Raw genomic sequence first — 16,874 nt, 5'->3', positions numbered from 1 at the left:
TCCCGCTAACTGTAGTCTAAAAAACACTACAACTAAGTTGAAACCCAAGTGCACCTCTCTTAACCTCCATTATATCCCTCAAATTAAATCTCCACATTGAAATCCCAGTGTCACAGTTCCCCAAAAACATACCAGAGCAACTTTCTCCAACCCACATTTTTTCTACCCTACTCCACAGTTTGTGCTCACCCACATCCTTACCTCAAAGATCTATTTTTTGGTAATCGCCTCCCAACTGTTCCACCGTCCTCATGCTCTGCTTTCACCTAACGCTGCCATTATAACACCTGTGCTGTGTCTCCACCCTCTGATATCTGGCTTCAACTCCAGTCACCTTTTACCCTTCACTTCCGGTTACTCACTGCTTTGATGATCACAATCCCTTCCTAGAGCTTTAACTGTACACTATCTAAACGTCGAACGCCTTTCTCAACCGGTGTTAAATCTTCTTCATTCACCGGCCACATTAACCTGTGTGCGACCCCACCCCACGACAACTTGTATTCGTGAATAACTTTTTAGAAACCTGATGCACTACATATCCCATGTCACACTGCGTTTAACATGCAAAATCCCTCAATGTTTCATTTATCAAACCACATTCTTTACTCTGCCCTACTGTAAATACAGATTTCTTAGGAATCAATCTTAAGTTCCCCGCCCACCCTTAGTTGACTTGTATGACGTAAATTATGCGAAACCTATGATGAGTCCAATGTAGAGGACATTCCCATAATCGATTTTGGAGAGAATTAGGGCTATGGCAATTTGGGTGATGGCCTCCTTACTGAAAAAACGTCTGATCTTGCACAGTTGGACAAAGCATGCCGATGTCACTGAACCAATTTGGGTGCTCATGGAGCGATCCGCATCGATGAGACTTTTTATAGCAGGTTTAAGAGTGGGCGCATCTCCTAGTTCAGGGGGCCAATAGGAGGGAGTCCAGTAGTCCAGTTTACTGTTGGGAACAATGATCTCGGTCTTTTCTGAATTCAGCTATAGTTGGTTTTCATTCATCCATGTTTTGACGTGCAGCATAGACCTCCTAATGAAGTCCTTAGATTCTGTGGAGTTGAAATGGGTGAAGATAAGCTGCATGTGGTCAGCATAGTTGAAGATTTTTACACCCATTTATTGTAGACCCGAAATCAGGGGACGTATGTAGATATTGAACAGACATGGCGAAAGGGAGGAACTCTGAGGAACGCCACAGTTCAGATCTACCGTTCTGAACTTGAAGGGCGATAGCCACACTGACTGTTTACGGGCCTCCAAAAAGGAGCCTAACCAGTCGAGTGATGAGCCCCCGAGACCCGCTGCAGCAATGCGATCCAGCAAAATTTTGTGGTTCACGGTGTCAAATGCCGCAGACAAGTCAAGGAGGATCAGGGCAGGAGTGTGATCCACATCGGTCTGTCCCTTGAGGTCGTCCAGTACCGATAGAATCATTGCTTTGGTGAAATTCGCAGGACAGAAACCTGCCTGATGGTTGTCCAGGAATTTAGTACTCTCCAGAAAAGAGCTAAGGCAAGTGGCCACATGGGTTTTGCCAGGAATGGGAGAAGAGAAATAGGTCTATAGTTCTCCAGTTTATTGGGATCTATGCCTTGCTTTTTTTGAAGTGGAATGACCGCTGCATGCAAAGTTAGCATGTGCCATTTGACTTGGTTGGTGAGAAGACTGGAGGAGACTACTAGGCCAAAAAGCCCCAGAGCAGTTCTTACTGAGACCCAGGACAGAGGCGGAAACTTCAGGATTATAGCCTGAGTGTCCTGAACTTATTGATCCAGAGAAAAGCATGAAAATGTGCCATGTCATGGATGGCTCCGATGAGGGGGAACCTCTGCAAATGAGTCAAGTGTGACTTAGACCGGTTGATTGAGAACCCTAATTATGTCAAAAAGTCTGCTGTCATCTTGAAGCGATCTTTGACTAACTGCTGCCTATCTTCGAAGTCAATCACTGCCATCTTTGATTTATTTATTTTATTTTTCTATAGCGCGAACATGACCACCCGGAGTATCAGAGCGCTTTACAAATTATACATCAAGAGGAATACAGATACATGCAATCAAAACAGAACCCACAAAGCAGAAGATACAAAGTCATATAGAGCAAAAGGAATCTTGTGACCATAGCAGATGGGCCACAGAACAGCGAATGTGACCCCAGTATCCACTTGAATAGCCAGTCAGAGGCAGAAATTTCTTCATCAAGAGGACTTGGACTTCTTTTTTGAGGAGGACAATTGAAGGGCTCACCCTGACTTTAGGGGGAGGGGGTTCCAAATCCTAGGTGCTATACCGAGGAAGGCTCGATTATAGGTTTTTTTCTTCTTAAATTTTTGCAGTTTGAGCAATAGGGTGCAGGCGCTTCTAGAGGGTCTCTCGCCACATGACAGCTCCAGTTTCTGAGCAAGGTACAAAGGGGTATTGAAGTGAATGGCTTTGTGATCCATGCAGGCAATTTCTTATTGTATCCGAGCTTTATAAGGCAGCCAGTTCAAGGACAAAAGGTATGGGGTGATATGGTTGTATGTTTTGGTGCCTGTTACGAGTCTAGCAGCTGAGTTGAGTGCACCCCTAAGAGGAGCAGTCTTTACTCTAGGTAGGCAGCAAAGGGTTTCGCTAACATAGTCCAGCTTTGGTAACACTAATTCTTGCACTGCTACCTTTAGGTCATGAGCAGGGAGGTAAGGTTCGAGTTTCCTTAGAATGCGGAGTGGAAAATTAGCTCCTTTTGAGAGGGAGCTGATGTGCCTTTTCATGTTCATGTAAAACACACAACAGACTTTTGTCTAACATAATTCCCAGAGAGGTTGCAGAATCAACAAGGTGCGGCCTACAGTTAAGAGCAGTGAGAGGATTCAACCATTGTTCGATGAACGGAGATTGCTTGTGTGGTGAGAAGTAGAAATTCTGTTTTGCGAGCCTTTAACTTCAAGTGGTGTCAGACAGCTTTGAGTTTTCAGTAGGACTGAATTGAGGGACCAGATGTCCTTAAGGGAGGAGAACTTCAAGTATAGTTGGGTGTCATCGGCATACATGTGATAGTGAATGCTGGATGATTTCAGAATTTCTCTCAAAGGCTCCATGAACAGGTTGAAGAGCGGGGTGAGAGCGATGAACTGTGGGGGACCCCCAGCGTGACAGGCGAAGAATGCAGGAGGGACTGGTTCACCTTGAAGCTTTGGGATCGCTCATGAAGGAATGAGGAGAACCAGTTTAGTACAGGACCAGACTGCCCCATGCTATGTTCCAGGAGGTCAATTAGGTTATCGTGTTTGACGGTGTCAAATGCTGAAGAAAGGTCGAGAAGGATCAGAAGGCAAGATTCATTTTGATACAACATTCTTAGAGCATCACCGACAATGTGAGTTAACGCTGATTCTGTATTATGACCCGGGTGAAAACAAGATTGACACTGGTCCAGGAGTTGGAAGTGATCAATGTGGTTGCGGAGTTGGGCGAGAACACATTTCTCCAGGAGCTTTGCTAGCGTAGGGATGTTAGAGATTGGGCGAAAGTTGTGAAGGTCAGTGTGATCTGCAGATGGTTTCTTTAGGATTGGGGTAACTTGACCCGCTATTAGGCCTTCCGGAATAGCACCTTGTCGAAGTGATGCATTGACGATCTTAGTCCAAAGAGGGAGTAGGGAGGTTCCAACTTCGGAGATGAGGTTCGATGGCAGGGGGTCGTTGTAGTGATTAGACAGTTTCAGAGTAGCCAGCGTTTTACATATGGTGCTTTCATCCAAGGATTGGAACAGGCTCCAGGATGCGTTGCTTTTGCGCTGGGACTGTGAAAAGCAACCCAGTGGGCAGGAGGGTGTTCAGCAGCCTGGACGACAGTTGTTCAAGTGCAGAGCGTAGTTCAGCTTCAATCTAAGTGGTCTTATCAGTGAAGAAGTCAGCAAATTAATCGCAGTTCGGTAGTGGCACTCGACCCTGTGGCGATGGATTAGGCTGACTGTTCGCTTGGGACTTGATGAGTTTGAACAGTTTTCTGGGACGGTTTTTTGCTTGCTCTAGTTTATTTCGGAAGCAGGTGGCCTTTGAGAATCTGATGCGTTTGTTGTAGATGCTTCTTAAGGATCTCAGATGGTAGAGATTTTCAAGGGAGGGATATGCTCGCCTCAGTCTTTTACGCAAGTCTTAGAATCCTTCTCTCGGAATTAAGACGGTCATTAAACCAGGGTTTGGAGAGTTTGGAGGACAGTTTTTTAACTATAGAGGCGCAACCAAGTCTAAAACATTGGTCATTGAGCGGTTATAATGGGCCATAAGGTCTTGTACATCTGACGTGTTCATGGGAGGGGGAAGGATGTCATCACAGAGTGCATTCAGATTGTGCGAGTTGATGTTCCGTAGGCATCTTTTCAGTTGTTTGGGGTTCTTTGGCTGGGCTCTACTAGCTCTTCCCGACTCCAGGCTGAGGAAGGTGATGCAGTAGTGACGGTCCAATCACATGGGAGGATCGAATCCAAACGAATGTAGTTGGGCTTACCAATGACAAGATCTAAGGTAGCTCCTTTTATACGAGTAGGGTTGTCACAGATTTTGATTAGGTTGAAGTCCAGTAGGAAGGTTTTAAGGCTATTGACCACCTAATCATTCACATCGTTCCAATGCAGGTTGAAATCTCCCAGGAAGATCGGAGTGCCATGGAACTCAGCGTTCACTGAGATAATGTCCATGATCTGTTCAGTGAAGGGAAGGTTGTCTCGAGGCAGGTGGTAGAACGTGTCCAGTTTGCATGGACGATTGTTGCTACCAGCCACTTCAATTCATAGGTATTCACAGGACGGCCGATTGTAGTGCTTTTCACAATTAGGCTGCTACGATGTAAGCAGGCAATGTCCCCACCCTGACCACCTGCTCTGTCCAACTGAATGATATCATAGTTGGGAGGCACTAAAATGTCCAGAATGGGAGTAGCTGAGTAATTTAACCATGTTTCAGTCAGCATTACAGGGTCCAGGTCCTGTGCAAGAATGAGGTTGGCAATGTCCGCAGCATGTTTCACTGCTGATCTACAGTTTAGGAGCACGCATTTGAGCTTTGTGCTGGCGTCAATTGGTGCTGATAATGAAGTGGTGACCTTCGCAAAGTTATTCTCATTGAATGCTCTACTGTTTTGCCTAGGTTCCCTGAAGGGATTAGTGGTGATGGATTCAATTTGTTGCCATCACCTTGCTAAACATCCAGAGGGGAACTGCTGAGGCTGAAAGGGAGCATGGCGAACTGAAAGCGCTTGTGAACTACCATAGAATGCATTTAGCATCTGTGGGCCTGAAAGACTGGGATATGAAAATACGCGGCCCGGATGTCCAACACCGCCATCCAGTGTCCCACATTCAGGGCAATAAACCTAGGCCAGGGTGAGCATTGTGAATTTGTCCTTGTGCAGTTAGGTGTTGAGAGGGGGAAGGACTAAGGACTAAGATAGAAAGTAGGCCTCCATCCTTCTTCCTCACAAGAAATAGCAAGAATAGCACCTAGTCCCTACTTGCAAGGCTGGCACCCTCTGCATGGCTGACTAGGCCAAAAGGACTTGAATTCATGGCATAAAACAAGTCATATGATCCTCTGAGAAGTGATTTTATGTAGGTGGCAGGTGCAGTGGATCAAAAAGGAATAGCAGGTAATGGCCAGGTGCACAATCTGCAGGGCTCATTTGTAAGGTGTACTGTTTTGCCATTCTTGCATAAAGTGGCTGATCCAGCCTCCTACTTGATGGAAATGTGCCAGTAAGGGCATATTAAAGAGAACTGGAGGTTGTGTCCAGGGGTAATGGGGTGAGATCAGTGCTTCCCTTGGTGACCAGTTTGTAGACTGCTAGGCCTGAGGTACTTACTTGGAGGCAGGATGTGCGGGTGGTGGGGTTTGACACTGTATAGAAGCCAAGTCGGCGGCATATTCCTGAAAAGGATGACATTTCTGGGGGATTGCTAAATGGAGCCGAAAGGCCCAAACGTTTTGTGGATCGGCTCTCCTTAAAAATGTTCTAGGGCCCAATCCGCCTTCTCCCCAAACAGGCATATCCATTGAGGATGTATGGATGTCTTCGGAGAAGCCAGTGGACCTCATAGTGGTGTGGGATCGAACCACCACATCTGGTTCCTATAGCACTACCCAGACAATCCATGGTGTCAAGGCCCAAGCGGATTACAAATTTGGCTTCATACAGACAATCTTAAATGGTTTCAGCTAATGAAGCATGTAACTGTTCTGGGACCACAGGCAAGTTCTCACCCACTATGAACCATAGAGCAACTTAGTGTACAGCTTGTATTAACTGACTTCAAGGCAAGGTTCGCCACGCATATATATATACCGTTTTTGACTCCCTGTCAGGGAGAGTGGTTGCGAAGGCATTAGGGTTCTCTCTACTGGTGGACGCCCATGCCAAAAGACTTTCAAAGGATGGATGCGGAGTATAGAAATCCGGGTCTCCTGAAGGCGGTCTTTGGGGTTGGGCAACCTGTCAGTAGAGCAGGCCTCGAGAAATCTACTCGCTATTGCGAATCACATTTTAACAGGGTGAGCTATTTTTTTAAAGCTAACTAGCCCATTCTGGCGAGCTGATGAAGAGGGATTCTGTTCTCTCCGAAAGTAAATGAGCAATAAAGGGGACTTTAAATCTTGGTTTTATCTTGTCACATTTGCTCGGAGTTCAGAGACAGAGGACAAATGTCAGCTAACGTCTTACAATTTACAATCAGAGAAAGAATAGTAGACAACCTCCAGGCTAAAATAAGCAGCAAAGTTAAAGGATTTTGTAAAGTGAACTGTATGAAAATTGTGCTGTGCTGTACAGAGAGTGTGAAATAAAAGACTGTAGGATGTCGGTTTTTGTTTCCTAAAGCACATTAAAATAGCTTGAAAATGAACTGTTTAAACGCTTCAAAATATATTTTAGCAGTTCTGAAAGCATTTTTGTGTAATTATGTCATGAAAAAAAGGTTTTATAGGATGAAAACATATCGGAGCCCTTTTCATGTTGACATGCAAATGATTTTTTGTTGTTGCTGAAACCCAATTTCCATTGATTGTTTTATATGCTATATAGTTTTAGGAGTAAAACTACATGTTGGTGGAAAATTTGAGGCCATTTCAATTGAAAATATGCTGTTTTTAAATGACAGTGTGCTACCAAATCATGCCTTAGTATTACATTTATTAAAAGTGAGTTTTTAAACAAGATCGGAGTTAACATTCCTGCCCCTGCCCGGAGGACAATGCTATTAGGGAACTAAGAGGCACGTCAGGGGTTATTTGTACCTTATATGTGGGCTAGTTTGCTATAATACAAGGATCAAAAGTTTAGTCAATTATTCAAACAAAATAGTTTTTGTACAGCAGAAATGCCGAACTTGCATATAAGAAGGTGTTCTCATATGTGATAATGAAGAACAGGCGGCTCTGTAAAAAAAAATATTTACTAGGGTCGCACAATTCGAGAACAGATTACTAGTCAAGACAAGTACATTACAGTTAGGTCCAGTAGATTATTCAAGTCACTTGACCTGCAGGTCTAGTAAACACTTATGATTTTTCGAGGCCTGAAAGGGTAGGCTTAGGAGTGGTGGCGGGGGGCAGACCATGGCTTGGACTAAGTGCCCTGCAGCGTGTAAGTGAGGGCTTTGTTGATAGGTAGAAGATCCATCGGTGCCTGGCCAGGCTGCAGGACTTCTGTCAACACATTCACCTTAACTCCATTGTGAGGTAGTGGAGGTCAGGAATCTCAGCAACCCTCGGGATGCAAAGGAAGTGTTTTCCTCGGTCTGTGGCAGAAGAAATCTAGCATTGGTTGAGGTGTCCTGCCCACTGGCATACTGCAGGTCCATGTACCAGTTATCATCATAGGGTGAGGCAAACTCTTCCCCTTTCCCACCATTGTTGTCCCCATGAGCCTGGCTGTGGTCCGAACAAGAGCCAAAAATGTGGTGTCATGACTGTGGGCACTGAGGAATTGTGTCTGAGTAGATTCAGTAGAGGTGGCAGCACATCACGATCTGCACATGGTCTTGAAAGATGCAACCTCGGCTGGAGATGGCAACCACGATGAGTTGTGGGTCTTCTCCCGGTCGCCTTGGTGCTCGAGGGACTGGTGCTGATTTGGCACCAGTCTCTATGCCGGCACAGAACAAAGTGGTTTAGAGGGGCCCAGACACAACCATAGACAAATGTACCTACGATAACCCGATGAAGTCCCAGTGGATTCATGCAGCCTTAAGGCAAACAAGAGGACGCTGTAGGCATGCAAAAGATGCACAGCATGGCCTCTCTAAAGGCCTCGACCTACTGTAACGACACCAATGGACCAAGGAACTCGGGGTGCATCAGGAAGGATGGAATCAGCTACTCGGGGGAACAGAAGAAAGAAAGTGGGTTTTCTTCGAGATACAGGCACAAGGAGTGTTGAGCATATGTGAAATGTCTCCCTTTCCCACAACACTCCCCAGGCAAGAAACAGCAATAGAAATCTATAACAATGGAAGTCTAGGCTAGACATAAACCATAACATGTGAAGACACGGACAACATGAAACACTAACATATGTAAAACTAGATTGCCACCTTATAGAACACCAACATCGATCTAACAGCGCTCCACGGAGTCAAGAGAATAAAATCAGTTGCACACATTGAGATTTCCTATTACAAACTAGCATAGACCACCACAAAATACACATTTTACACATGTACAGGTGTCAATAAGTAAAGGACTAATGTCAAAGGACTCACAGGGTCCTGCCCCTCCTTCTCCAACTTTGCCTTCTCCAAGTAGTAGCTCTTCTCGGCCACACTCAACAGTCTCCAGCTTTCACTGATCTTCTTGTTGATCTCGGACTGGGGCAGATTAGGCAGATCTTGCTGTATCTTGAGGTATATATCGTAGTAATAGAGCAGGTAGGCTGATCTGAAATGAAAAGCATTCATTAGGAAATGAATGTCTATTAACCAAGCCATGGGTGAGAAGAGTGACATGGTGCATGTATCAAAGCAATGGAAATTGAACGGCTTTTACCTGCTTCAGGTCTAACGAGAAAGTCCAGATATCATAGTAAGTGCTACATAAATATAACAATCACATCTGAGGTAGTAGTACTTTAGTACTAATCTATCCCTTGAGCACCATAGGCTGACACTGCATCGGTACTGCAGAAATAGGGCATTGTGCAAGCATGCACATTCTGATTAGAGCTTGCATCTGCAATTTAATGTGCATCATACCGCAGTATGTGGAGCACGTCAGGCACACTAACCTTTTCTGCAAATTCATCTTGGCCCCTTCTGATTGGTTATCATACAACCTAACCTCATAGAACCTAACTTTTTGTTCCATAGCACCCATACAGAACCTTCAAGACAAATGTAGTATGTTGCTGCTGCGGTCACTTGCTTATTTATGATTCTTGTCTGTTCCTAGCACCCCCCACAATCCACATCAAAGAGTGTCTGGTTGGGCACTCACTTTGATCATATCCATGGGTAAAGTAACATAAAAGTGAAGGTGAGGCATGGCCCCCCATTTGTTTTGGAAACACAAAAAAAATATTTCAAAGTGCTAGAAGCACACCCGCAGTTTTAAAGTTGCATGAGCAAGTGTCTCACTTTCCTCCGTAGTACCCAAATTCTAGAGTTTTCCACAGTCCCACTGACAGTGATATACAGGGTGTCCAGCAGCATGTGGACTGCGTTTTTTGTTGGAAGGTTGAATTACAGCAGTTTGCGCAGGACATTACATATCTGAAGGTGGCTTACATGGCTGCATCTGCCCTCTATCTTTTGTGTTGTATGTTTGTTACTACTGCTATTGCAGTACTAGTTTTGTGTAGGAGAGATGTTTGCAAAGCTAGAACTTGTGCTGTACATGTCTGACAGGCACGTGGGCTCTTGATACTCTGTTGTACCTATTCATCAATTGAGGGAAGTCTGTGGGTGTGATGCCTATGCTGGGCCGGCAGGGAACAAGCAGCAAGAAAAGTTGCACTCCTGCTGAATATTTTTAATGTTTTTGGAAGTCTGCACTGCTGGTGCTGATCCTGATTTGCATTTAAGTGAACGATGTATGTTCTGTTGCCTTGTTACGACTCATGCTTAATCCCTTGGAGTTGTGTGTGCAAAGTTACAGCTTGCATTGCACCTCTGTGTATTGAAGGCTAGATTGTACATCTGTTGACTGTGCAGAATCTATTCTGCGCATCTTTTAACAAGTGATGTCTGGTCTGTACCTGATATGTTATAAAGTAAAACCACAGATGTCTCTATTTCACAAAGTGATTGTGTTCATGTAGCATGTGAAACCCTGTCCTCTTTAAAAAGGAAAATCTATTGGCCTTGTCATTGCTTACCATTCAAAAGAGGTAACAACAATGCTGAGATTTTTAAATAACTCCACGTTTCTTGCAGAGAGTGAAACTGAGAAAGCGGAGCAGAAAGAGAAAGGCCCAGAATTACAATTTTGTTCAAGTGGAAACCCAATGTTAGTAGTTAGGTCTCCTGCTCCACAGCAGACAAAGCTGTCTTTTCCTCAATCCATTTGAGAAGTACAATACAAGCAAGCACTGATGGTCCGGCCACATGTGCCTCATGCTGGTCCATAAAGTCCAGAGCCATGCCAGATTTTCAAGAGGATAAACTGGAATCATTTATGACTATTCTGAATATCTGTGAAAAACATAAACAAGCATTGGCATAGCCAATAGGTCTCGCCTTTGGGACCTTATAAGTATTTAGTTGTGGAGCACAATATCCTTGGTGCAACAACATTAACTGTTGCATGGCTAAACACTTATAAGGTCCTAAAGGCGAGACCTATTGGCTATGCCAATGCTCGTTTTCTGTAGTTTTAGATAGCGCGCAAACTCGACCCTAATCTATTGAAGCGCATTACATTAGCACCAATTATATTACACAAGGGCATATTCATTGTTGGTAGGCGCAGGAACATGAAGTGATTTGTCCAGAATCACAGCATGTTGAGCGGGCGCCGAGACTCAAACCTGCTTCTCCAGCAAAAAAGTCAGCAGCTCTGGCCGTTACGCCACATCCCCTCCCATCATGGTAGGAATATCACTTCTACCGACAAAATTACACTTCGAAGCACCAAGAGGCAGCAGGTGTTGAAGGAGGGAACATGAAACAGAAGGGAGATAAACAAGGGAACAAGTGAGCGAGGGAGGACAAAATAATCCAAATCTGGAGTTCAGGTGAATGATTACTTTTCTAGGCGTTGCCCATCCTTTAGATGTGGTAGCGTGTTTTCATGCGGTCATGTTTTTATTGCCACCTAACACAGCGAGGAAGGTACGCCTTACATGCAGAGCCAGTGGCATAATATCTGCAGTGAAAGAGACCCTTTCCAAAGCTGCATCCTGCACGCTGCTTAGTAAAGCAGTCACGGGCTCTTCTACTGAAATATGACTCTAGTTCCGAGATCCAGAAACAGCTCCGGGAGTTAGCCCTTCGGACGCAGTACCGAATAAATCATGCAACACGAAGGGCATGGCAGCTCTGGTCGTTATGCCAAATCCTCTCCCCTCATGGGAGGAATAGAGCTTATACCGAAAAAATGACACTTCGAAGCACCGAGAGGCAGCAGGTGTTGAAGGAGGGAACATGACAGGGAACGAGGAGAAGGAGGGGCAAGGAATGGACTGTAGAGGTTAGAAGCGGAGAGAAGAAAAAACAGGAAAGGGAAGAAGGGAACAGAAGAAAGAAGAGGGAGAAGAACGCGAAGGAAGAACTGTTAATGGGGAAAGGGGTACGTGAGAGTGAAAACGGGAGAATGTGAGACCAAAAGAGAGACCAGGACATGCTTAAAGGGAATGGGAGGCACAGGAGAGAGGAAAGGAGGAAATGTTAGAGCCAAGGAGGGAGGACAGAAGGCACGAGGGATCAAGAGAGCAGGCACGGCCCGTGTAGGACGTTACACCGGGCGGTGATGTCAGGCGGGGGAGGGGCAGGGTGGGGGTTGTAAAATGCGGGATATGGATGATTTCAGGTAAATACCGAAAAAGATCAATAAAACGAATTTCGTTCCGTGTGCTGCATCGCCAAAAGTGATGCAGCGCGAGCAGCAAAATTCGTTTCATCTTTTTCGGTACTTACCTGAAATCATCCATATCCCGCATTTTAAAACCCCCCACCCTGCCCCTCCCCCGCCTGACATCACCGCCCGGTGTAACGCCCTACACGGGCCGTGCCTGCAAGAGAGGCTAGGGAGGAACAGAAGATAGAGCAATGGACGAAAGATGGAATAGGACAGGCAAGAAGGGAACAGAACGGAAAGAGAGAACAGTGGCGGATCAGATGAACTGCGAAGGCATGAGGGAAAAGCAAAAAAACAGACACACAGCGTTTCCCTTGCAGGAGCGTGCTGGGGCACCATCTGTTTGCACGATAATTACAAACAGATGTCGCCAAAGCTCGCTCCCGCAAAGGAAACGCCAAACGTACAGGTGTTGGGATAGAAAGCAATGCAATGCGTGCATATCTTTGGCCAAAAAAGCGGATTGATTCCAAGAGGTCCCCTCCTATGCAGTGCATGCGCGCTGCGTAGACGAGACCTAAAAACATTGGGCTGCGTTTCAGACCATGTTTTGCTCACTATACCACATCAGACAGGGAACCCACCATATGCGCAACCGCCTTGGTGCCATCCCAAAAGGCACCATTTAGACAAAACTGCTAAGCCACCTCCCGTCTCTACAGGCAGGGCCAGACTGGGAACCAAAACCGGCCCTGGCAAAGTGCTCGGCCACCCGGACGCCCCCCCGCACCCCCCCCCGCCACCGGAGGTTGGGGGTGCCGCCGAGCTCTTTGCCAGGGCCGGTTTTCGGCCGATTTTGTTACAGGGCCGATTTGCTGCAAAAACGGCCCTGTAACAAAAACGGCCCCCACCCGTGCAGCGCACCGGGGTATTGTCCGGTGCCCGCTACAGCCAGTCCGGCCCGGTCTACAGGAACCTAAATCAAACTGAGACATGCTTCAGCCTTTTTGTTGGGCCTCATCAACGAGGTGAACCTTGAACTCTTTGCCTAAGGCAAGGCAGTCAGTCATGGCTGCTCATGGCTATTGCATTTAAGGGAAAAACAAAATTGATGGGTCATAAACTTATACTCGTGTTTGTGCTGGTTTTCCTGTACAGAGGGAACACAGCCTAGCAGTTTGGGACGTTTTGATTTGTAAGTGGTGTGTCCACTTTTGTGAGGGTAGGGAAAAGCAAAGAAAATAAAGAAATACGATAAATAGTGCTTTGAAATCTGTCCAGATTAATTACTACGGATTTCAATACATTCCAGCATTTCTATCCATCACTGTTTTCCTCTCTAAATAAGAGATGTGGGATAAGCCCCCTTTCTTGCTGTGCAACAGAACTCAACCTCCACCACAATGATGAGGCTGTGCCATCCTAATGAAGCCCACGAAGGACTTGCTTGCATTAACATTGAGAGGGGATGTGACCCAGCAGTTCAAGCTAGACTCCTCTTTTCAGAGCAGGGGCAAGGATGATTTGCTTACAGAAGGCATCACAGCAATCACAGAAGTTCTGATTAATACAAACATTTCCATTCCTTACTTTTTTGCAATCCAGAAAATCTGGTGCACCTCCAGCTCTTTTAGACCAACCTTCACCACCGCTTATCAGAGTACGGAATCTTATGAGTCTGCACATGTAGAAAGATTAGAGAAGCAGAGAGCTGCAGTGATGCACAAAACATGAGGAGGAGCAAATGCACATACTGATCCATGGCCTCTTGGCAACGCTGGAGAGCTGTCAAACGGACTAGTTGGATCCTTTCATATGGTTTCATGATCTCCAGCAGCTAGTACAGGGCGGGAAGCAAACTACTAACCGGCAGCTCATTCTCTGGTCCTGGAAAGGCTAACCCCAATTTATGGAGGGAGCAAGAGAGCTCTGGGATCTGACACATATGCCTCCTTGGCACCAGTAGTCAGAAAATGGTAGCACAACAATTAGCTCTCATAGCGTTCTTTTAATGTTTGTGACTTGCAAAAGTTATATAAAAATGTGCCCTTTTATATGTAAAGTGAGGAAAGCAGGAATGTGGGTACAGGAAAACTGCATGGGTAATGTTTGGTGATTGCAAAGATGCATTTCCAATGCCATATAGCCCACTACAAGCACACCAGGCCTCTTAAGAAGAATTTGGTCTATCATTGCCACTGCATAGAAGCCACCTTCTTAGCTCTCTAGGATGTCATGGGGCGAGCCCATTCATCCATTTTAATTCCATCCTGTTATCACTTTTCCACACCGTTTAGTTTCCCGCACCAGTTTCGCAAATGAGGGGTGATCTCCTTGCTCCAACACGCAGCAATGGTTCTGCAAGTGGAATCCGGCACATGATGTATTGAAGGACCTATGTTCCTCGAAGCACCTCAAACTTACTCCTAATGGAAACAATGACACTAAATGTCTGGGGTTATGCGTATTCCTTGTTTCCCTTAACCAGCTTGACTAGACTACTGCCATTAATGGCATGTCTCCTCTCTTGTCCCTTGGATTACGCAGATATAAAAGGAAAATATATTTCCAACTATTCATTTCCACATGGCAAACCTCAAAATAGCTGCTTGAATATCGCACAAGAACTGCAATTCAATTTTCCTAAGGTAGACCGAAGCAATAATTAGCAGTTCCCATTTATTTGTGAAAGGACAGGTTAGATGTCTACAATAAATTATACAGATAATCCTAATTCCATTACTTTCAAACCTATAATGTAATGGCTGCTTCGCTGCCGGAGAATAAAAAAACAAGCACTGGCAAAAGCAATCTGTCTTGCTTTGCCAATGCTGAGCAAACCGCTTTGTCAATACTCCACCGACTGTGTCATGTTAAAATTATAGAAAATAGTTTTTCATAATTTCAAGTTGACCAATGCATTGCATGGTCAAGCCGTGTTGCAAAAGTAGGCAGCTATCTTGCAAACATGATAAAGAATGTTTTTCTGGCAGAGTTGAGAGATGCGACATGATGATGCAACACACATGGGGGCGTGGCTAACTGCCCAACATGGCGGACGCACCTTTGAAGTGCTCTGCACTCCTGCCCCCTTAATCTAACACTTATACCCACGTTGCCAGCTCATATCCCAATTCAATTCAATTCTTTATTTAGGTTTTGGTTTAAACCATAAGAGATACACGATAATTAACCACATTCCACATTAATGAAATACATGTAGATGCATTTGAACCAAGGTTCCACTTTAGACCATTTTCAACAAAGAGAAAACGTTCATTTTAAAGGAAACCGATCATCTGTATACCAATTTAAAATGAAAACATATAATGAATACTTTAAAAAGCAAGGCATAATTACATTTATAAAATCATTTACGGAGTACATAAATCTATTAACCTTGTTGTAGCCAAGCACTATAGGTGGCTATCTATTATACATCCTGTAAATGCAACTTCCCGGGGAGGATCTGCTCTAAAAAAAAGTGCAAGAGCTTTTAAAGTGCCATAGGCTGTAAGTTACTGTGTATGCATTCCTTAACTACAACTTCCAGGTTGATGTATGATCTAGAAAAAGTGCAAATGCTTAAAGTGATAGATGAGTGAGCAGTAGACAGAGGACACAGCCGCACATCACCAAGCCTGATTGAGCTCATTCATTCTCTGATTATTTCACCCAGAAAGCCGAGACAAGACCCCAAAGCAACTAATGCTGGCAGTGGCTCATAGGTGCTTTAAACACGCTTTATTTCTTAATAAGGACTGTAACCCATACTCGCCCGCCCTTCCCCTCTTGGGCACGCCAAGAGACCAAGGCTACATCAAGAGTGTGGACCTCCCCGCCTTGGAAGCAGCGGGACTGCAAGCATTGGGCGACCTTTACAGGGATACCATTCATGAAGCTAGTGACAGGTGACAGACTCTCTCAAGGACAGTTCCTGCTTCATGCCTCCCTACTCGCGGAGCTGAAGGCGCATTGGGGCGACATATCACAGGAGACGGCAATGCATCACACTATTCAATACATGCATACCATCAGCACAGGGAGGCAGCTTATTAAATGGTTTGCTGACTCACTGCGCACACACACAGCACATCAACTGACTTCGCTTAGGAATTGGTCGGATACCGCCCTACTGAACCCCAGTTCTGACCAAGTGGGAGACCATCCTTCAGGGACCAGTTCATATACTCAGAAACGCAAGGTTCCGCCTCATACAGCTTTACAAAATTCACAGGGCATATCTTACACCAGAAGCCATAAACAGGTATTTTTGCCGCAAGGACGCCCAATGTCCCCAGTGTCAGCTGGTAAATGCTGACCTAATTCATATGCTGTGGGGTTGCCCTGCTGTGGTCACTCACTGGCGTACAGTCACGACCCATCTCACAGATGGCACCGAACGCACAGTGGCAAACACATGGGAGACTTGCATTCTGGGTCCATACCTATACCGCAGATGCAAACAAAACAAATCATCGTCACTCTTCATAGATCTAGGCTTGATCATCGCAAAGCGCCTGATCACTAGGCGCTGAAAATACGCAGAACCCCCTCCTTGGGAGACGTAGCACCGCTCTTTCACTAATTGGGCACAAGCGGACAGTGTAGAGGCGGGAAGATGCCTTGGACTTGCGCTAGATTCCGCTACAGTCTGCCTGGATGCCATGCTTATGGACTTACAAAAATCCCATCAAGGGCTCTGCTCCCCACATCAGACGGGCACGCTGCACCAGAAGCACTCGAGGCTGACCTCTCATAGGCACCAACTACGAACACCTTTAACCAGCGTGACCACCAGCCCCCTACACCAAATCTCCTATTGCCAAATAATACGCAGATTCCTCAATTGGGTGGGTTGCTGGCCGCCACCTGC

General features: G+C 45.5%; 1 protein-coding gene across 4 annotated transcripts in view; it reads right to left on the bottom strand.

Moving 5' to 3' along the window:
* The window catches only part of HMGXB3 (HMG-box containing 3), a 526,740-nt gene that overhangs the window by 494,355 nt on the left and 15,511 nt on the right, over nt 1-16,874 (bottom strand). For all 4 annotated transcript variants that reach the window (XM_078653572.1, XM_078653575.1, XM_078653573.1 and 1 more), the window contains exon 3: nt 8,749-8,923. In XM_078653572.1, coding sequence (XP_078509698.1) covers nt 8,749-8,923 — 175 coding nt within the window. The remainder of the gene's footprint in view (nt 1-8,748; nt 8,924-16,874) is intronic.

The sequence above is a fragment of the Lissotriton helveticus genome, chromosome 7 (assembly GCF_964261635.1).
Source record: "Lissotriton helveticus chromosome 7, aLisHel1.1, whole genome shotgun sequence".
Lineage (NCBI taxonomy): Eukaryota > Metazoa > Chordata > Amphibia > Caudata > Salamandridae > Lissotriton > Lissotriton helveticus.
The sequence above is the reverse complement of the archived record's forward strand: the minus strand, read 5'-3'. Positions and strand labels throughout refer to the sequence as shown.